Source organism: Megascapheus bottae, chromosome X, assembly GCF_031878675.1.
Source record: "Megascapheus bottae isolate mThoBot1 chromosome X, mThoBot2.hap1, whole genome shotgun sequence".
NCBI lineage: Eukaryota > Metazoa > Chordata > Mammalia > Rodentia > Geomyidae > Megascapheus > Megascapheus bottae.
The window spans coordinates 84,065,071-84,087,880 of NC_143547.1; the positions used below are offsets into that span (position 1 = coordinate 84,065,071).

The following is a 22,810-nucleotide window of genomic DNA, read 5'->3' on the forward strand; positions in this document are numbered from 1 at the left end:
TGCTTTTACTGAATGTCCAATTCTTTTACAATTACCTCCATTATTATCAGCACTCTAATTTCTCTATTGTCCAGGGAAATGTATTTATGGGAAGACATTGATACAGCCGATGAGAAGATATATGGATTGGGTGCAAAAGTACTTTGCAAGGAAGATGATTCAAATACAATTCAGGTTGGGGGAAATGGATTTTTCAAATAAATGAAATTTCAGGATGTTAATGTGATTTATTTCACTTAATGGTGCTGGTGAACGATGGCCCAGAGCTAACGAATTCCCTGGCTGCTCAGGCTGAGCAGAAGCTCAGGTTTCTCAACAGTTTGCCTCCCTCACCTCCAAGAGAATCCTGATATGCAAAAACAAATCACTGATTATTGGAACAAAATATCTCTTGCTGATCTCAAAGATAGGTCTACCCTTTCTTCTTTTTTTTTTCTTTTCCAGTTAGAGGGTGGGTGGTAGGTATGTTAAGTAGTTTCTTAGAACATAAAATATTCATTACCTTATCAAACAAGCCTTCAAATGAACCTATCATTCTGTGCCTGAACAATTAATGTACTATGACCTGCTGCTAAAATACAGTTACAATGACAACCACAATGTTGTGTGGGTTTTTAGAGAGGCCTCATTTTATACCATACAGTATGGGAATTCTCTGCCAATTTTCTACAATTCTGTCTCCACAGCTATAGTGGCAGCTTTTCTTTTCTGCCTTCTATTTTTTTTAAATGCCAGTCCTAGGGCTTGAACGCAAAATCTTGTGTTCTTGCTAGGCTTTTTCACTCAAGGCTGGTGCTCTACCATTTGAGCCATACCTTCACTTCTGGCATTTTACTGGTTATTTGGAGATAAGAGTCTCATGGATTTGTCTGCGGATCTGGCTTTGAATTATAACCTCAGATCTCAGCATGTTGAGTAGCTAAGATTACATACATGAGGCACTGGTACCTACACAGTGGTAGCTTAACTGGGGAAATAAATAATTCAGTTAATTCATGGAGGAATTCATGGGTATTTGAAAAGCTTATTCTTTATTGATATGCTTACAAATGGGTCACTGAATATTTGATTGAGGGAAACAGAAAATTATCATCAGTTTATCCCCTGAGAAGCTACCAGAAATGAAATAAAGTCTGTGGAAAAGGAGAACTTGTTTTGTCAATATTGGATTCAAACCTATGTTGTGAGACAATATTCATCTCCTTAGGCATTACATTCTGTGCCTGAACTATTAAATGGAGGCAGCAGTATAAACAAAAATCTCTGTGAGTAGGAAGTACAGGTAACAATCTACCAGTTATTTGTTATTTGGCCCCACTATACCACTCTTGGGCAAATATCTGTTGGAGTATGAATCAATATACAAGAAAAATAACCGCAAACCTATCCATATTTATTGCAGCTCTTTTCACAGTCGCTAAATTGTGAAGTCAGCTGAGTTGTGCAGCAGCCAATGAATATATGGTAAAAATGTAGAATATGTATGTATATTTCACACAAAATTACTCAATCATAAAGAAAAATGAAATTGTATCATCTGTAGGAAAATGGATAGAATTGGAAATGATCACATTGATTCAAGTAAGCAAAACCCAAAAGGCCAAATATCATATGATCTTGCACATCTGTAGAACCTAGACTTAAAACCTGATGATGACGATGATGATGATGCTCCTGCTGCTGCTGCTGCTGCTGCTGCTGCTGATGGTGATAATTGGACATTAATGCAAAAGGAGGATGTTGTGATCTATTCATATGGATAAACAGACAGCATAATGAAATGTAACAAGTATGGTTAGAGAATGTGAGGAGGAAGAAGGGGAAATGGAAATATAAAGGAAAGGGTAAACATTTTTCAGAGTACACAGTGCACCACAGCAAAGCTCTCCACAACAAATGTTTATGCTACTTTTTTTCCTTTGTATGCTCTTTATATCTTTATTTTACATATTGATTGCTATTCTGTAGAAATATTGCTATTCATATATTTATTTATTTTGTGTTATTTATATATTAATATTTTATACTTATCTATTATTTGTATGTTGATTTATTATTTAGAAGTTTATGCTAATTCAAAAGGTTAACAAAAGCATAAACAAGTTAAACAGTCCCGCTCTGCATTTTGTCTCCTTCATGCTTTTCCCACCTGGAGGCCAGCCAGTTGTCCTGTACCAACCACACTTGCCAGTCCATTAGAGTCGATTATTTGTCTCTTTTTGTCAGCATTGAAATGAGGAGTCGGATCCTGCCAAGGTGGCTCTACTGCATGGGGCAATGATTTATAGATTAATTATTTTAAGGAGCAAGGCAACCCAGCGTGCTGTATGGGAAAGAGTGCTGTACCAGGCAAAGACCTGCATTTTAGATCTGGCTCTGATCTTTTAATGGCTGTTTTAATCTGGGCAAATCACTTAACCTCTCTGGGCCTTGGTGTCCTGATCTGTAAATTGGGAATAACAACAACTGATTATTGTGGCAACCAAATAAAATCCTGGCATTGAGGCTTTTCTGGACTCCAGGTCACTAACTACATGTACAAGATTGTTAGGTTTCTAGGCCAATAAAGGGGTCTATCCTTCAATTCCAGAAGCGCAAGGAGGACTCTAGAGATCACAGAGAGGGGAAGGCATTGAACTTGTTGCACTAATAATCTGATCTATCACTCTGACTATCTCTATCTCAGAATAAAGAGAAGGTAAATTTTGTATTAGAATTAACTAAACACTTGAATCCTCAACATTAAAGTGCTCCTGGATGTTTTTGTGGCCATCAGCTTTTCAATATTAAAAACACTTAGAAAGCCAGCCTGAAAAACTATAGTTTATAATTTCTTTCCATTAGCTATGTAGGAGAGAGCATAGGGTGAATTATCCTACACACTGGAAAAATCCGTGATGTGGATGGGCTATAGTTGAAAATCGGTCAACTTCACAGTGTATAATTTGGTTCCTAATGTTTCTTTGATGCTGTATGGTAACAGAATTATGGATGGATCATTTACTTAATATATTTTTTCATGTGGTGAACCCATGAGGTTGAAAAACCATTTATAAATGTTTCTCACTTTTCTCTAGCAGTATCTTTTCACTACCCAGGTAATAAAACCAAGGAAGGTTTTGAACTTGTAGAATCCTAGGCAAGACTCTGAGATGGGGGATTATGGTCCATCTTTGATTCTATGCAGGAAACCTGTCAAAAACCAACAGCAGCCTTTTGTACCATCCCTGGAGCTTCAACTCAGAGCCTGGGTACTTGCCTTGTGTTTTTATTTCTCAAGGCTAGCACTCTAGCATGTAATTCACAGCACTAGTTTCAGCTCTCTCTTTTTGTTTTGGTGCTTAATTGCAGATAAGTGTCTCAGTGGGACTTTCCTACCTGGACTGCCTTTGTATCATGATCCTCAGACCTCAGCTTTCTGAGTAGCTGGGATTACAGGCACAGTTCATTGGCATCAGGCCCAAAAAAACCCTTCCTAAGCCACGTATAAAAGGTTGAGGGCAAGGAGTTTGGCCTAGTGGTAGTGCTTTCCTAGCATACACAAAGATCTGGGTTCAATTCCTTGGTACCACATACATAGAAAAAAGCCGGAAGTGGTGCTGAGGCTCAAGTGGTAGAGCTCTAGCCTTGAGAAAATCCAAGGACAGTGCTCAGGCCCTGAGCTCAAGCCCAGGACTGGAAAAAAAATTTAAAAAAGCTGAATAGGAAAGCCAAGTCATCTAACTTTCCAATATTCTACCTGGGAACTACTACTTCTCAAAGAACTTGGATATAAACTTGGATATACATTTGTAAAAGTTTGACTATTTGGATTGGTTTTATTTTTTGGTTCAGAGGCTCAATAGTTAAATGTCATTTGAGAGGTTTATCAATAGAATTAAAACATCCAAAGTGTACCTTGATAGCTTCAGTGGCAGTTATTAAAGAATGCCCAGGGAACTCTGTCTATGTGTCACCAACAACTGGTTGTAAAGTAATCCCAATTGTATATCATTTACTTTGTTCATACCAAACTATCAGACTTCCTGTTTCTGCAATGAGATGGATTTTTAATTGGTTTATTTTCATTTTTCTTGTCTTTTCCTTTTTTGGCATTAGGGTTTGAACTCAGAGCCTGGAGACTTCCTATGTAGGCATTCTACCATTTGAGCAATTCTCTTTTTTGCCTTTATTTTTTTAGTTCTGGTCCTTGGGCTTGAACTCAGGATGTCCTTGCTAGCACTCTACTACTTGAGCCACAGCTCTACATATGGCTGTTTTGGTGGTTAATTGGAAATAAGAGTTTCACAGACTTTCCTGCATGGGCTGTCTTTGAATCTCAATCCTCAGATCTCAGTTTCTTGAGTACATAGGATTACAGGCCTGAGCCACAGATATCTAGTGCATTTTTGCTTTTCTTTTTCAGATGAACTTTTTTTGTTGTTGTTTGTTTTCATTTTTGCTTGGGCTACCCTTAGACTGCATTTATCCTACAACTGCCTGCCACTTGGTTGGGATTATAAATATGTACCACCAAACTGTTTATTCTTTGTTCTCTCATGAACGTTTTTCTTTGGCCTGATTCTATCTGTAGAAGCATTTGCCTAATCTTTGTCTCCTGCGTGGCTGCAATGACAAATGTGCACTGCCATACCCAACCCAGAAGGTTCATTTCCACACCTGTAAGGTTACCAAGTTTTTACTATGCATGAAGAAAATACAAGCATTGTCAGTATCCTAGGCATGCTACAGATGCTCAGAGCTAGTTTGGCCTTAAATGAGGCTTTCATCAGGCTGGCAGTTGCTCTAGGGCTGATACTAAACATGACTATACTGAGAAGGTTGGTCACATTAAATTAACATTTGTTACTTTTCCAGAAGGGACAGGTGGATAGGCTTTTTGTGCTGCAGAAAAATGGTTTGGCCAGAGATCTCTAACAGTAGTAAACTGTACTTGGTAAAAAATTGGAAAATTCCAAATTTTTCATTTCCTCCAGGTACTGATTGTTCTATACTCCAGGTCAATCTTAGTTCTAGTTCTTCACTTCCCTGTCTCATAAAGATACATTCCTTTCCATGTGATCACATATTCAGTGATCCTTGTGTCCTACCTTGCTTTTGTCCATAATGTCTTCTGTCTCTTGTCCTGTATGTGCTTACCTAATATGTCCAAGAACTAATCCCAAATAGAAACCTAGTTTAACCTGCAAGAACAGGGCATGCTGGCGTGGATACTAGATGGCTTCCTGACTAAACACACTTCTCCATCTAGACTTCCTTGGTGCTTGAAATTGCTACTGTTAGAGCACTTTAGCTGGGTAATGACAAAGAAAGCTCCTATTAGAATGCTCATTTAGGGATACTGAACCATTATCAGCCATTAGCATTCTCTCTTGAATTAGTATAATCATATAAGCTAGTCAGTCACCTAGAAAAGCTTTTGGAGAAATGGGACTTTCAGACCAGTCAGGCTCTGCAGTTTCCCAAGAAGCCCAGAAATTTTGTACGTAGGTTAAGTTCAGGCCTTACCCTCAGTCTTCTTTCAAACGCTGAAATGTTGCCTTTGTTTTGTTCCTTTCTTTGCCGCCATTCAATAAGATTTGCATTGTGCTCTCCGGGCAATGAGATGTTGCATTTGCCCAGGGTAGGGTTCACTGCCCCAGCCAGGATGTGGGGCTCTGAGCTGAGGCTGATCTCCATCCCGCTGGCAAAGGTGACACGTAGTGAACCATCTGGACTCACCCGATAGGTACTTTGAGTATTTTCTGTATACAAAAGACCAAAGAAAAAAGAGAGAGCAGAAAGGGGAGGAAAGGTGGGAGGAGACAACTTTAGTTTCAGGAAGTGAATCTGGGAAGGGAAAAGCAGGTGAGACACTGGGGGCATAACTGCCTTTTGGGCAAGGCTACTACACTGACAGGCAGATAGCCTCTGCATTCATTTGGGTCTTGTTAGTTTCACAGCTGGGGCATCTTGTTTGCTCGATAAAAAAAGACTACTGCCTACCACTTCAGGCTGTTTTTCTGTTTTTTCTTTGTAAAGCATTCCTTCCCATTCTACCTCTCTGAGTTGCTGGGCTGGCCACCTTAGTTTAATATGTTTAATATGAGAAGAAAATGAAGTTCAATCCAGCATCTTTCCTAGCTGAGGACCCGGTCTGTCACAAGTGACTGTAGATCACAAAATCCTGTCTAACAAAAATAGCTATTGGCCCCGCAGCCTTCTCTTTTCCCATTTAAAACCTTTTTTTTACTTTGTACAGAATGAGCTTTTAATCCTCTTATTTGTCTTATATGTTTCCTTGGTATGAAGTCTGGCATGTCCTGTTTATTGGGCCATGTCAGCACTGATCTAGAATGCTAAGTACAAAAGGATGTTATTGCTTTCAGAGAGCCCAGTTAGACTTTAAAGACCTTTACAAATGGCTGGATATTGGGAAATGATTTGATAGAAGAGAAGACTTGGCAGGATATTAGTCTCATTATTCCTACAGAGATGTGACCTCAAGTGCAGATGTGAACTAATGAAAGATTAGAATGGGCTTTTCTTTCAGCTGGAAAATGGGAAGAAGAATCCAGCTCCAGAGTCAAAGGGGGAAGTCTCTTTGATAATGGTGGCACAGGTTAAAAGATGGATTAGAAAACAGGTGCTGTTCTAAACAAGTGAAGTCCCTAACAGTTTTACCTTGTTTTAGGATGTATATGGTACTAGTTGCGGTCACATTGGTTGACATGAGGACATTTTCACGATTAGAAGTATCAAGTTCCACTTTTGTCAGCTTCTCCAAGTCACTATGGAAGCTGCTGACCTCTCCAGTAGGAAATGTCGCATTGGTCAGGTGTCCCTCGGGGTCAAACCTGAGGAATATAACCAATCCAAACTCTGAAGCTTCTTGTCAGTGATAATAGGTCTTTGCAACATAAAAATCACTTGGCAGCTAGTAGAGTTTAACTTTGAGTGATAACAAATAGTATTAACCTTGTTCAATAAGAAGAAAAAGGTCAGAGAGATGATTAATCAAATGAAGGTATCTTTTTTGCAGCTTCTGACTTCTTGTTAATTTCCTTGAGCTGTGCTGTTTTATAGAAAAAAAATATCTAGTAAGGAATCAGTAGGGTGGAAATCTGATTCATGAATCATGTCCTGCTGTGTGCAATGATGTTGCAGGGAGGCCTCTGTTTGCAATTCGGGTGGATCCCATTTACATGTGATGGGTTACAACAACCAGCAGAGGGTGCTGTCATCAAAGGAAAAGGAGACTCCAAAGTGCTGAGCAGGCCAATAAACTGACTTTGCATTGTGATGGGAAAATTATAATTTGCTGCTGTTTAGGCTGCCAAATTTGAAATGAATGAATCACTTTTCCAACAAAATGAACAAGCACTGGAGGATAATGGAAACATGTTCATTAAAACATTCTGGACCCCTTGATCTTGGTGTCAGTTAAATTCTTTTTATCTTTTTCCAGTACATATAGTACATAATGTTTTGTAATTTTCCTATATGAGTCAAAGAGAAAAAATAAAAATTACCTGAGATAACAGGCAATAACCCACATCTAGAAACGTAGTCTAGTGAGTTTACTTTAAAAAAATTTTAAAAAAAGGGAATTGTTGGCAATCTCACTGTCCTCCAAATGGAAACTGCTTCCCTGAAGGCTTTTGATGGGGAGTTGTTCTTTTATTGCCAATAGAACCATGAAAAATAAACACTTCATTAAAAGTAAAGACATACACTTGGAAACCCATTATGGTTTTCTTTTCAAGTTGCAAATTGCAAAATATTTAAGCACTTTTATTTGCTTTAAAATGTTCAACAATTATATTCTTTTTACCCAAAGTGAACAGGATACAGCTCAGACACAATGGTAAAAATCCTGTTCTGAAACACCCTCTCTCAACAACGGAGGCAAAAATATCCTAGAGACTCATCGTAATCCACTAGGCTTTAAAGAACTCATTATGAGCACTCGCTGAAATTGTACAACCTATACCAACCTTCGGTGGGCTGGGGAAAGGGGGTTAGTGGGATAGGCCAGGTTTTATAGGCTTTCACTGAACTTGAGGCTCTACACAATGCTGCCTCATTTAGTTCTGTGTGTATATGCTGTGTCTGTGTGTGGATGAGAAAACGATCACTTAAAATGCTCATGCCTGCAAATAAAAATAAGCAAATTGCTCATTTGCCATCACACATACAACTGAGGTAGTTATTTAATTGGGTGTCCCCTTTGTTTAAATGGATATCCATCAAAATGGTTAATGTGTTGCTACCAGTGCAGCTAAGGAATGCAGCTGAGGACTCTATCAAAGAAAGGCCAAAGAGTGCTGTTGTGCCTGGGGTTAATGACTAAATCTTTCCTCTGCCCACCTTGTTTGCCTATGGCCTGCTCTGGGGCTCTGCAACTGTAAGAAGCAGGCCTCTGGCAAGAAAGAAGGACTTAAGCCTGTAGTACAGCCCTAGCCTGACCTGCCTAGCCTTCTTTGGGTGGGGGGGAGGGATTCCTGCCTTTCTTCTCCCAAGGTATCAGTCTTATTTTCTCTATAGAGAGTTTTCAAGCAGCATAGAGAAGGAAACTGGTGTGAATCTTCCTCACAAGGGGAGTTTGGCATTCCAGATTCCTAGATTCTGGACTGTTCCATGATTGGCACCAGCAACTTTGCTTCATTACTTTCCTTCTGTTGATTTCAAACCCTTTTGGTCAATACCACTCTTTGGCATTTCCTCCAAGAAATCTACTCTGAGAGACTGGGAATGCAGGTTTTCAGTTGGCTTTCCATATTAGAGACAGTGTTCTTCTTTCTCATTGGCACAGTTCCTTCTTTTATTTTATATGTGGTGCTGGGGATTAAACCTAGACAAGGGTCTGTAGCCCCCAGGCTATCCCTTCAAACCTCCATTTGTTTAAAAGCAACATTTCATACAAAGGGGACTTGCGTGGCTGCATCCAGTGATGAGAGCAAGGTGACAAGATTAGATATCAATTGAGCCATCCTTGCTCAAAGGTGCAAGGGTCAAAGTAGCCAATAAATCTTAGCAAAGCCATCTGGGTATATCTGCTTTCCTTACCCGGTTAATGCAGCACCTTTTAAGCAACATTATAGGTGTTCTTTATCTGTGATGTATTTTAAAGCTTATTCTGAAGTGCACAGGTATGCTCCAACATATTCTGTTCCTATCCCTGCTCTCCAAATTGACAATGGTACACTCTGAAAGGAAAGCTTGTGTCCTAGATAAAACTATAACTATCCAGCTAGATGTAGCTGGGAAGCCTGCTGCCTGGTCCTTTCCTGGCAAAGAGAGCAGGGCTCTGAAGAATGAGGTATCATTTCCTCCAGACCTAGAATGAGGCTTGTCCAGTTGCCTCATTTTGTTTTGCACAATGAGATAGGCATCCTTATCTCAAGCTGTTCATTTGAATGCAACCCTATCGTAAGGAAACATACCATGTCACAATGCACTCGTATATTACAATTCTGCCAGTCCTAGTCCAAGCAGTCACATCAGAGAGTGTCTGTAGTGTGGTGTCTCTCCTGTGCTCAATCATTTTTACAGCTTGGCATCAAAACATACCAGGCCCACCTGTCTTCTGTGGGGTCATTTCCAAAGAAAGGATGACAGGAAAATGCACACATCAGTGGATGAGTTCCATAACTTTGGAAAGATGTCTCAAAGTGGATAAGAAAGAAGAGGTGCTGTCTTTGATTTCCTATGGTTTGCTTGCTTGCTTGATTCCTCCCCCCCTCCCATCACAAGGGAATGGATCTTTCCAGACTGTATGTCAAAGAAAGAGAGTTTAATCAAAACCTCTCCTGTTATGTGTTCCCCTTTGGTGCCTGCATCCTTTGGTGCAGAGTACAAGCCAATAGGATTCAATGGATCCCCTCAGGCTACAACATGGAGGCAGTCACCTCCTTCCCCCCAGACAGCTCACAGCACTCACCTAAGTGGACACACAGTCTGGCCAGTGAACTGTGCTATGAGGGAATGACTGTTTTCATCACAGTCATCACAAGTGGCTTTGGGAAGAGGAGATTTGATATCAGGTTGTCCCTTCCTATACAGGTTTTTTTTTTTTGTTGCTTATTATACAAAGATCCATTATAAGGGTCCACAGGGCCATTCTCCAGTTAAGTCCAGAACACACTTATCTTTTGATTGAGCACTGTGATGTCATGGGCATGTACCTGCCTCTGTGTGTGTGTGTGTGTGTGTGTGTGTGTGTGTGTGTGTGTGTATGTGCACGTGCTTGTGTGTAATATGGATGTCCTACTGGAGCAAAGAAACTATTTGTAAAGGAAATCCAGAAATTATTCTTCTCAGGAACTTATAGTTTCATTGGGGAAATTATATTTATATATTATTAAAATATATTTGGCCTGATAACTTTTTCATGAATAACAGCCTGATCTTTCCCCAGTGACCATTTATACCAGAACTATACTATGCAGACGAGAAACGATAAATTCTCCCACCTATGCTTTTAAGAAAATATTCAATACAGCAGGAAATATTATTTTTGAAAGTGCCAGGAAGGAGTCAGAGCTTTACACTTTCATCTCAGCAAACTGATGAACCTAATAAGCATTCTTTAGGAAATACTGAATTTCTCTTTTTCGCATCAAGAATTTCAGATTTGCTATGATCCAAGTCCATAATGCCTTTCTATTTCAATTTGTCCTTCATTCAGTGAATTCAAGGGAGTTGTATGTACTAGATGCTGGGGATACAGTGTAGAATGTAATTCAGAGTCTAGTAAAGGAGAGAAGACATACACAAATAAAATCCAACGCCAGAATATTGCCATGAATTTATGTAGAGAAAGAGCTACAGTGGCTCAGAAGAGGCAAAGGCCATTTTCAGCTGGGGCCCAGAAGACAAGGAAGCAGGAGAATGAAAGCAGGTAGTATTTGAATCCTGGAGGGCAGATGTAGATTGGAGAGGGAGAAATGTGTGTACACACACAGACACACACACACAGACACAGACACAGACACACACACACACACACACACACACACACACACACACACGTGTGTATCTGGAGAATGGCACAGCTTGAATATAAGGTTCATTTGTGTGGGGGGGCGGTTACTGAGAGGAAAGCCTGGAGAGGCATACTGAGACTAGGCTTTTTTTTTTTGTCTTTTTTTTTGCCAGTCCTGGGCCTTGAACTCAGGGCCTGAGCACTGTCCTTGGACTTTCTCAAGGCTAGCGCTCTACTAGTTGAGCCACAGCACCACTTCTGGCTTTTTCTATGTATGTGGTACCGAGGAATCGAACCTGGGTCTTCATGCATGCTAGGCAAGCACTATACCACTAGGCTAAACTCCTGGCCATGGGACCAGGCTCTTTGAGGTAAGTATAGAAAACTTTTCAGAGTGAGGATAGGATGATCTGAGCATTGATTTGGTGTCGTAAATCACAGATGCGCAGATCTGGACGCAGAAACAACCATTAGGAATCTGAAACTTCCGTGTATGTAAGACAAGATGGTGGACTCCTGTCCTCGTTGTGGAACATACCTACCTTGCTACAGAATAAACTCACTGATTTTCCAGGCTGGGCAGTATCTTATTCATTTTTGTATTCTCAGAATACAAAATACTCTGGAAAGAGTAAATTTCCAACACATACATGTGTTGAATTAGTGGAAACAGGATGCTGCCGATGGAAACGAGTGGTACACGTGAGAGCCAATGGAGTTATAGAACAAACAGAATCATCATGGTGGATATTGGGAGGTCACACTCCGCTTACTGAGATATCCTGTGTACTGCAGCTAAAAGCAGGCATTTACAAATGTTCATTGCTCTACCTTTAGTTTTGTTTTCTTCCACATCACCACGATTCTGTTTGACTCATTCTTGAGGCTTATCAAGGACAGAAAGCACAAAAAAAACAAACCTTGCAAGAAAGGTGTTGACTGTCTGTCTCTTAAAATGCCAATGAACAGTCTACATTTCTATATTCTAGTGTATGTGAAATGATTCACCAGCTTCTGGGTAGCAGTGTAGACCCTGTCTAAGATCCTCTTCTACTTTGGAATTGTAGGGGCCTCCTTGGAAACATTACATGCATTTGAATGGACAAATCATTACAGAAGCATTTCTTCATGGGGATCGCACTTGGTTTGCATGGCAACTATCTCACCCAGGGACATGGCTTATTCACTTTTTCCCCCTCCTCTCTTCTGGTATTATCAGGCAAAAGGGAAACTCCCCTATTAGACATAATTTATAAAACAGCATTTATGGTAGAAGATGCACTAATAAAGTTCACAGGGTGAGAGCACAGAACACTAAGGATGAAGAGATTATACAAATGCAATCTCCCTGCACTTTGTACAAAGCACTGGAGGAGTTGTCGATTTAGCCTGGACTGGCAGTACTGATACAGGTGATGCTGTGGCTTTAGTTGGGAATATTTTCCATTTAATATAGCAGAATACTTTTTTTTTCTTTTTCTTTTCTTTTTGTCAGTTGTAGGGCTTCAACTCTGGGCCTGGGCGCTGTCTCTGAACTCATCAGCTCAAGGCTACTTACCTATTCCTTGAGCTACAACACCACTTCCCATTTTCCAGTGGTTAATTGGAGATAAGAGTCTCATGGTCTTTAGAGCCCAGACTGGCTTTGAACTGCGATCCTCAGATCTCAGCCTCCTGTGTAGCTAGGATTACAGGCATGAGCCACCATGCCCAGCAGAAACCTTTTTTTTTTTTAATCCGAGTGAGACTTGAACTCAGGGGATCCTAATTATTAGGAAAACCTGCTACTGCATGATACATTCCACCAGTCCTTTTGCTTTTAGTATATTTTATAGATAGGACCTTGCACCAAGTTGCCAGGACCATTTTTTCAACACGCTAGTCCTTCTCCTTGCTTTGCGCAGGAATACAGGCATTTCTTACCATGCTCATCTTTTAATTGAGATAGGGCCTCACTAACTTTTGCTTAGGCAGGCCTTCAATAAGGATCTTCCTCTATCTACCTTTTTAATAGAGTGATTATGAGTGATTACAAATATTAGGAAAGCCAACGAAAGGAACATGTGTATTGGTGCGGTTTTAGGGAAGAAGTTTTGCCTATTGTGGGAGTTGTGGGGCATTTTTACTTGAATCTCAGCTATGTTAGGGTCCTTAAAATTAGAGCTTGCTAACTTGTGCGGTCAGAATGCCTGCTTTATTGTTCCAATATTCTTGCCTTGTCAGTCATCCTTTTGTTAAATCAAGTAAAATGGAATTAGGTGACTCATTTAGCTATTTAAATAACATCATATTACACAATAAAAGCCCTCACAATACCAATGCACAAGAGGCATTTTTAAACTCCATTTTTATGATGCATTGTTCAGGGTCCTTTGGGACATTTATTCTCTTGATAACAGCAGATAATCAACAGTGCAATGGATTCATGTCTTTGCCCTCTCTCCACAGCAGCTCTTCATCAGGCCAGACTCCTCATGCTTCCCATTCTCTCACTGTCATGTCAGAATGAAATTTCTATTGCCACCTTGGCAAACAATTTGTCTTCTCTGGCTTCAGAAAGAAGCTGCTCACTCACCTCAGATACCTGTATGTCTAGATCTCTATTTATATATGTATATGATATTTTTACTAGGGCCTAATCATTGTGGTCCAGCAAACGCTGCCCTACTCTCACTCAGACAACAAAGTTTGTTCCATATTGTATGCCTCAACCTCAGAAGGACAAGGAAAAACATTTGGAGATGTTCAAAACCAGCTCAAGTATTTAGCTAGAGTATAAGTGAAAGAAAGAGTAGTGGAGGAAGAAGCTGGCATATTGTAAAAATCAGGAAGGTAAAAATTGTGACAGGGACTTCTATTCAGCTCCATAACAGATTGCTTCAGAAGGAAGAGGGACTTTCTCCTCTAAATGGAAGCTATTTGATCATGTTTGTTTTTGTGTTTTCATGTTTCTGGCTGAAACAAAGCAGATAGAACAAATAACCAATAGTTGCTCCATCTCCCTTTTGATCTCATGGTACTTCTTTATTCTTCTCCTTGAATATTTCATATTTTCTGATACATTTTTCTAGCTTTTTGGATATTTCATGATCGTTCTTATAAGCCCAATGTTCCTGCTCCTTTTGTAGAGTAGTAAGTTATGGGAAGAGCTCTGAAACAGGAGCTCAGAAAGCTGGACTTCAGATTCTGCCAACTAGGCATGTGAATGGACAAGTTACTTCCCAATTTTGGACTTCCATTGGCTTATTTATAAAATGACTTCTATTACAGCTTTGTAGTCATAAAACTATGATTCCTCCCACGTGGGTACCTGGTTTCTACTCATCTCTTCATGGCTTAAGATCAATTCTTAGCAGTGGATTAGATGATACCTTTTTAGTCAATGCTGGCCCTGCCCTGATAACAAGCCTGGATGCTACTCACTCTGAGACCCCTGAACAGTGCTTGTATCTTTATGCTGTCAGCAGAAATCAGGCACACAAACTAATCTCTGAACAGTATCCTCTTCTCTCTCACTATTATCAATTTTTATCTTCATATTGAATCATTTTAATTAGAAAACAAATACAATACATTAAAAATTCCTTGTGTTTACTCCATTTCCCCCTAGCTCCAATCTCTCTGATTCTCTTTATAGCAAAGCTCTTCAAAATAATCCTTTACTGATAGTCTGCAATCTCTAGCTCGTAGTCAGTTTCTTCTTTTTTTTTGCCAGTCCTGGGCTTGAGCTCAGGGCCTGAGCACTGTCCTTGGACTTTCTCAAGGCTAGAGCTCTACCACTTGAACCTCAGCACCACTTCCGGCTTTTTTCTATGTATGTGATACCGAGGAATTGAACCTGGGTCTTCATGCATGATAGGCAAGCACTTTAACCACTAGGCCAAACTCCCAGCCCAGTCAGTTTCTTCTTATTATTGAGATATAATTAACATCCTACAAATTTATCATTTTAAAGTGGATAGCCTAGTGACTTGAAGAATATTCATAACATTATGTAACCATTATCACCACTTCTAAGACATTTCCATCACTCTAAAAATAAAACCCTGTGGTCATTAACAGTCATGTCACAATCCTCTACCATAGCATACTTTTTCTAAAATAGTGCTTTCTAGAGAGTAGAAACCTCAATATAGAGGTTTTTTTTTTAAACCAAAACTTTGGAATAGTCTTTGTGACTCCTCTTTTTTTTTTTTTTTGTAAATCCCCTATCTAATCTCTCAGTAAATCCTGATAGCGTCTAAACATATTTAGAATTTGAATATTTCGTATTGCCCCTACTCTCTGACAATAATCATTATGTTTTTTCCTGAGTTATTGCAATAATATCTCCAGATACTTCCCTTGCATTCCTTATAGTTACTACAGTCTTTTTTTCAATTTAAAATTATTCTTGAAAACTAAAAGTGGGGGCAGCGAGCATGACCTAGTGGTAGAGTGCTTGCCTAGCATGCGTGAAGCCCTGGGTATGATTCCTCAGTACCACATACAGAAAAGGACCGAAATGGAGTTATGGCTCAAGTGGTAGTGTGCTCAAGTGGTAGAGTGCTAACCTTCAGAAAGTCCAAAGACAGTGCCCAGGCCCTGAGCTTAAGGCCCAGGATTGGCAAAAGGACAAAAAAAACTCCAAACAAACCCCCAAACCTGTAAGCAAGCTAGTGGCTTGTGCTTGTAACCTAGATACACAGGAGTCTCATATCTGAGCATGGCAGTTCAAAGCCATCCTGGGCAGGAAAGTCTGTGAGAAAACTGAAAGTGGAGCTGTGGTTCTAATTGGTATAGTGTTAGACTTAAGTGAAAGAGCTCAGGGACAGTGCCCAGGCCCTAATTTCAAGCCTCATGACTGATAAACAACAACAACAAAACTGTAAGTCAGAATATATCATACCTTGGCGGGGTGACACTGATCAAGATACACTGTACTCAGAAATTGATATGTTGAATTGAAACTACAACTAAAAGATAATAATAAAATCAACTTACCAATGACTATACCTCTTAGAGTAAAAGAGAACATCTTTATAGTGGTCTACAAAGCCTTATATAAAGTGACACTAGGTACTTAGTTGATTTCATTTCCCTACTACTCTTAATCAATCCACTCCAGACACAAATGGCTATCATACTATTCGTTGACATGACAGACTTATTTCTGGTACAGGGCTTTTGAAATTGGAGCCTCCTCTGTTTGGAATACTTCCCATGCCAGCTCTTCAACTCTCTAAATTTCAATAGGCCTTTGCTGAAATGTCACCTTCTTTTTGATTCTGTTCTACTCAAAAAACTTGAAATAAAAAACATCTCTTCTGCTCCACATATTTGTTCTTTTTTTCCTCTCTCCCTCCCTTCCTTCTTTCCTTCAGCTTTCATCTATCTATCTATCTATCTATCTATCTATCTATCTATCTATCTATCATTTCTATCACTGTTTGAAGTTCCATGCCTTATTTATATGGAATTCCATGTAGTACAATGGAAGCACCATGGAGGTAGGGATTTTTTTATGGGGGGGGGAGTTTATTAACATGTGAAAAAATGAAACAATAAAACCTGCTAAGAAGCCAAGTGCTGACGTCTCAGACTTGTAATCCTAACTATTCAGGAGGCTGAGATCTGAGGATCACAGTTCAAAGCCGGCCTGGTTATTAAAGTCAAAGGGAGTCTTATCTCCAATTAACTATCATATACCAAAAGTGGCATTGTGGCTCAAATGGTAGAGCATTAGCCTTGATCTGAAGCGCTCAGGGACAGCACCCAGGCCTAGAGTTCAAGCTCCATGAACAACCAAACAAAACCAAAGGAAACCTGCTGAGATTGGTATAGGAAAAGTAGTAGAAGGACACTGATGGAGGAGGAATTTGATTGGGAGGTATTGTATACATGTTTGGAAATGTGGCAGTGAAGCTTCTCTTCTACAATTAATATATGCCAATAAAAATCTTTAAAAAATACATCTACATATATAAAAATACAATCAAGTCAACCTGTCATAGAATTGTATTTATTTAGCTTTAAGCTTATTTTTAAGGCTGACCTTCACATTGACTGTGTAAAGCACTGTGACTCAACCTAGCAATATCAGGTAAGAGTACATAGAAAAGGTATCAAGGAAGTAGTGATTTTTATATTTGTTTCATGGCTATATTCTAGAACTTAGAACATCATGTGGAACATGGCCAATAAGTGAAAGGCTAGAGCAGATTAGTCATTTATGTTATGGCGACTGATTTGAACTTATAGGTTTTAAAATATTTGCCAATTTTCAGCTGCACTGTGATCTCACATGAAGTGGTGTGTGTGTGTGTGTGTGTGTGTGTGTGTGTGTGTGTGTGTGTGTCCTGGGGCTTGAACTTGTAGCTTGAAGTCAGGGCTTGGGTGCTGTCCCTGAGCTCTTTTGCTCAAGGCTAGTGTGCTGCCACTGTAGGGACAGCTCTATTTTCAGCTTTTTGTGGTTAATTGGAGATAAGATTCTCCCTGGGCTGGTTTCAAATCTCAATTCTCAGATCTTAGGCTTCTGAGTAGCTAAGAAGCTACTGAGCCACCAGTACCTGCTCAATTTTTTTAAAAAAATGAATTAGAAAGTAACTTTCTTGGAGGTAGAGTTGCTTTAAAATGTATGCTCTTTAGTGTGTCCATTGGGCTATGAATTCTGTGCATGTTTGCAAATAGGGGAAAATGGCTTTTTGGCCTTAGTTTCCTCCTCAAGGTAACAGTCAAACTAGAGCACCTTTGTTATTATGGGAGTCAAATGAAGTAGTTTCTGCTAATCACTTAGCTCAGCACCTAGCAGTTAGTAAATCTTTAGTGAGCAGTAGCTGTGACTACTCTTATTAAGATGTAAGAGAAAAAAATAAAAATAGAGGGAAGACTTACAATAGAAAAAAATTGAATGCATTTTTTAAAAGGAAACCAGAATAGCTATCTAGCTCTTTTGTGTAAATGGCATTTCTTTGGGAAATGATCCAAAACTTGAAAGCTGATTGTTTTGTCCTTTTCTTCTGGAGGCTTTTGTTGGACAGGACATATTCTGTTCATATTCCATCCATTCTTACAAGACTAGTCATATTCGGGACCCTTCATTTTTCAATACCTGCATTTTTTAACAGTCTTCAGCTTTTATGCCATTCCAATCCTATGGATCACCCTCCATTCTCACATTAGTGAAAATGTTGCATTTTCTTTTGTGAGGAAAAAAACTTCCTGAGTGTTTGCAGTCTAGCTTGCTAAATGGATTGACTTACAACCAATGTTGTCCATGCTTTAAGAGGCAAGGACAATGGTCTCCATTTCCGTGTCCATGACACCTCCTACTCGCTTGCTGTCAAGCACAATTTGTGTTAGTTCTCAGTAAAACAACATTATCACAGAATTAGTCTATAAGTGCCAACATGTGCCGATCTTTTGCCTTGTACAAGGACACTAAGAAAACCCAAGCCTGTTCAGGAACATTCGGATCTCCTTTTCCAGAAGCATTCAATGGAATGAAGTTGCTATTCCGCATTTACTCTGCAGAAACTCTACAGTGCTTCATTTATTCTAACCTCTCTCATCTTCTGAAGTAAGTTAGACTGAGTTGGTTTGAGACATGCATTCATTTGTTCATTTATTAAACCCTGCAGGGATCTATAAATACTTGTTAAATCACACTGTGTTAGAACTATTCTGTAGTTTTGTTATTTAAATGCAGTTTTACCTAGTCTTTCCTAGGTATTGTGTACATTTTTTTGAGTACCTGAACTTCTCCATTCCTATTTCCTGCAGTGCCACATTTCATTCCTTTTTCATTCATTCTATGCTTGCATTATTATCCTTCACAACCTGCTCAGGAAAAATGGGTCCAAACCCTAGGAGTTGATAAAATTTTCTCCTTGAGTAGTTTTTTTTTAATTTTTTTGATTGTTAGGTGAAAATAGAATGTAATAGCCAGCAATTACTAAGCCATTTTCCTGCTGTGATACAATTTCAAATACAAAGGTAACAAAGGCAATGTTGAGAATTGAAAACTTACTCATAAACAGTTGTCCATCCATTTTCATTACTTTTAGTAGCTAGAAGTCCTGTGTTTCCTGGATAAGTCATCAAGGCCAGATTATAGCCTTGGGCGGATACTCTTTTCAGGACACCATTGCTGCTTATGGTTAGCCAGTATACCTGCCCACCAGGCACCACAAGCCAAAGGGGCATGCCACCTGCATCACGGCGAATGTGCACTGAATTGCCATTGCTGCTGGTGATTGCACCCAAATCACCTTCAGCATTGTAGGTGAAGTTATACACGTAGTCTCTTGTTATTAGGTTCAGGGTGTGTAAGTGGGTTCCATTGACAGTGAATTGGTAGAGCTCCTGATCGGCAGGGGAGGCAATTTCATAAAGGTTCATATCATTTAAGTGGGCTTGGTTCCTGCTGATGGTACGAATTCGAACATTCCCAAGGTCTGCCACATAAAGGGTACCATCAGGTGACACTGCTAAGGAGGAAGGGGCTTTCATCTTCGCATCTTTGGCGTAGCCTCCATCACCTGTGGAAGAAAGACCTTGATTTTAATAATGGCCATGAGAAGCATTAACGTGAACATGACATAGCTAGAAAGCACAGTGCATCAGCAATCATTTTAAAGTAAAAAAAAAGTCAGTGGACTAATATTCTCTGTATGGCCTCCTTGACAATTTTGAAACCCATTATTCAAAAAATTGTAATTCTTGAGTCAGTACCACTAAAGATGAACAGTAAGATGTAATTATCTCAGTTACACCAATTTTATGAAATCCTCAATCCTGCTGTTCAGAATCTATTGTATTGCAAGATAGAACAGCAAATAATATTAGCCACAAAAAACCGGCTGGAAATCCATGAGCCCACAGACTGTCACTGCTTTTAGGATCTGTTTCAGGTCTTTTTTTTCTGTTAATTCCCATTGTTACATTGTCAGAGTATACCAACTCTATAAGTGTGACAATGATTCAGAACACCAAATTTGAAAGTAGAAGTAAACAGTAGAGTTGTCTTGAATGAAAGATACAAACTGGCAAAATTTCTATAAAATACACTGTCCAGGAAAATAATCTACTGATCAAAAGTCATAGCCACGAAATTGCTCACTTCTGATTTCCACGGTCCATTTGGGCCTGGATGAAGTTTTCTTTTTCAATTGTGTTTTATTATTTTTAAGTAGTTGTCCAAAGGAATTTCAGTTCAACATGCCAGTGTACAAGTACAATGCATCTGGATCAATATCACCCCTTTCCTTATTCTATTTCATTCCCCCCAACCCCACCCTTGCTGAGTAATTTAGAGTTGCTTGTGGAATATGGAGTGATTTCTACATCCAGCAATAACTACATCTGCTGACATTTAGAAGATGGGTATATGAGATACCTATGTCATGTTTTGGGAAAAAGGAATCTTTTTGCACCTATTTCAATTAAAAGTAAATGATACAGTTGGTTGTGGTGAGAGTTTTAGATTAAAAACAGACAAGCAACGAGTACATATCGCACTGGCATTGTGAAAAATCTTCATCATTGGATTTACTTTTGCCCATGTATCCCCCAAACAGTGTGTTTTGAGTTTCTCTGAGACTCAAAATATAACTGCTTTTAATCTGGAAACCAATTAGTCACCCAGGGAAAGTATCATTTTGCTTTTCCCTAGCTAAATCGGTAATTGTGGCTTTTTAACCTAGTTTTTGGTTTCCTAAAACACAAATAATGTTATGATCTTACATTTCTACAATGATTGTAAATTTTTGAGTCTAATTTTTTTATTATGCTAGCTTATCTGTACACTACTGATATGACACGCAGGTGTTTATCTCTACCAAATAAGGCAAATGAGTCAGGCAGAGGGTTTGCGATTTTTCTCCCAAGGATCACTCAGAGCAACTTCCGTTATGAGAGCAACTTTAGGTGATGTGACTCCTAATGCATGGTTTTCTCCACAAGGTCACACGATTGTTTCTAAGGAAGACTTTCATTTTCCTTTTGAGTTTTCTGATGCACATTTTACTTTTGAAAACAGAGAGGGGAATTGGTGAATAGCTAAAAAGGTCATACCCGAAAAACAGTCACAGTTGGGATCAATTTTGCAGTCACAGTCAGTGGGGGCACCGGCAATGATGGAGATCTCCCCATTGGTGGTCACTTGCTGAATGCGGTTTACTTTTCTCTCATCTGTTTCAGCGATGAAGAGCAACCCGCTGTGGGAGACGCTGATGGCCCGAGCTGACTCCAGAGTGGAGTGAATTGCTACCTTGCTGACCAAGAAATGATCGATGCCAGGCACCTGACAGTGAATAGGGCGCCCTGCGATGATCCGCACACGCCTGTTCTCAGAAATTTGCAGCACAATATTGTTATCCAAGACATACAATGAATTGTCCATGGGATTGACTGCAAGGTCTGTTGGCCACTCTAATCGCACCTGGAAAAAGAATAGAACACACACCATTAAGTTACCGTCTCTTTCTCGAGGCAGTTTTACCTTACAGGAGAAATTGGCTTATTGCTTTCCCCTCTCTCAGATTTCAGCAACATTAGTGTTGCCTTCCAGTGAAACAGGGGATAGTTAGTGACATGCTCTGGTAAGTGTGTTTATCACCTGTGCCATTTCTAACACAATATAAAATTTCAAAAAACTTAGAAGGACCCTCTATAGCAATGGTATTCTGAATGTTGTCTCCAGACTAGCCACAATAGCATCATTTGTAAACTCGGTATAAAGCAAAAGAAAACTTCCAGGCTCCTTCCTAGAATTATTGAGCAAGAAACCTTTGGGGGTGGGGACCCAGCTAGCTTTTTCTTTATTTTTTTCTTTATTTTTTATTAAAGAATTTATTAACATTGATTTTTACACCATATTTCATATGATGTGTTTAACAAACAAGTATTCAAGAAGGGAATCTCTATATACAATCACTGGCCCTTAGATTTTAGAACATAGTTAAATTAGGCTGAGGATTTATATGTCATAGATACATATTAATCTATGTAATAAATCATTATGTCTATGGAGTCATAAATTTTTATGTCTATGTAATTGTGTTTATATTTCCAATACCATGTCCATAGCATTGGACACAAATATTGAGTCATCACTCTTGTACTGTTTGGACAATGGAGTTCTACATAGCCAAGAGAAAAGATAAAATAATGGCATTCACAGGGAAGTGGATGAATCTAGAGCAAATCATATTGAGTGAGATAAGACCAAAGGAACAAAAGACACATGGTATCCTTAATATGTGGCTATTAGATCTTTATTTTTTTAAAGAAGACTTTTAGGTAATTCTGAAGACTATGCTCTGGGTTGCTATAATATACAGGTCTCTGTCAAGGTTCTGAGGATGCATATAAAAGCTAAGGCATAGAAAACTTTGCACAACACGTTGTTGCAGAAATCAGATCTTAATCAACAGCTTTGGGGATAAGACCTGCCACTAGTATAAATCTCACATTCATCTTGTGAATTATTTAGGTATAGTTCATTGAATTTGTTTGCTTAGGCTATTCACTTAGCTTAGCCTCGTTTATTCCATATGACCTCTCACTCAAGTGAAGACACTGAATGCTTGCTTAGTACCTTCCCTAGTATAAGACTGTGCTGGGCTTTGGAGATTACAGAATGACTAGGACACAGTATGTATCCTCAAATGACTTCGGAAGGACCATTAGCAATCATTCTTTATGTCATAAGAAAGAGCAACACAGAGAGCACTTCACATAGACAGACAGTAAGGGACAAGATGTTATCAGATAAGTACTTAAGTAGGGGCTGAACTGACAAAAGCAGGAATGCGGTGGAACAACTGAAGAGGAAGTAGAATTGAGGACAGACAATCTGGGTCC

General features: G+C 39.3%; 1 protein-coding gene across 1 annotated transcript in view; it reads right to left on the reverse strand.

Moving 5' to 3' along the window:
* Window positions 1–22,810, reverse strand: part of Tenm1 (teneurin transmembrane protein 1) — a 336,137-nt gene that overhangs the window by 20,742 nt on the left and 292,585 nt on the right. Inside the window, exons 21-24 of the mRNA XM_090327164.1 lie at window positions 21,020–21,386; window positions 18,975–19,485; window positions 6,664–6,836; window positions 5,509–5,744 (exon numbers count right to left, since the gene is read on the reverse strand). Coding sequence (XP_090183290.1) covers window positions 5,509–5,744; window positions 6,664–6,836; window positions 18,975–19,485; window positions 21,020–21,386 — 1,287 coding nt within the window. The remainder of the gene's footprint in view (window positions 1–5,508; window positions 5,745–6,663; window positions 6,837–18,974; window positions 19,486–21,019; window positions 21,387–22,810) is intronic.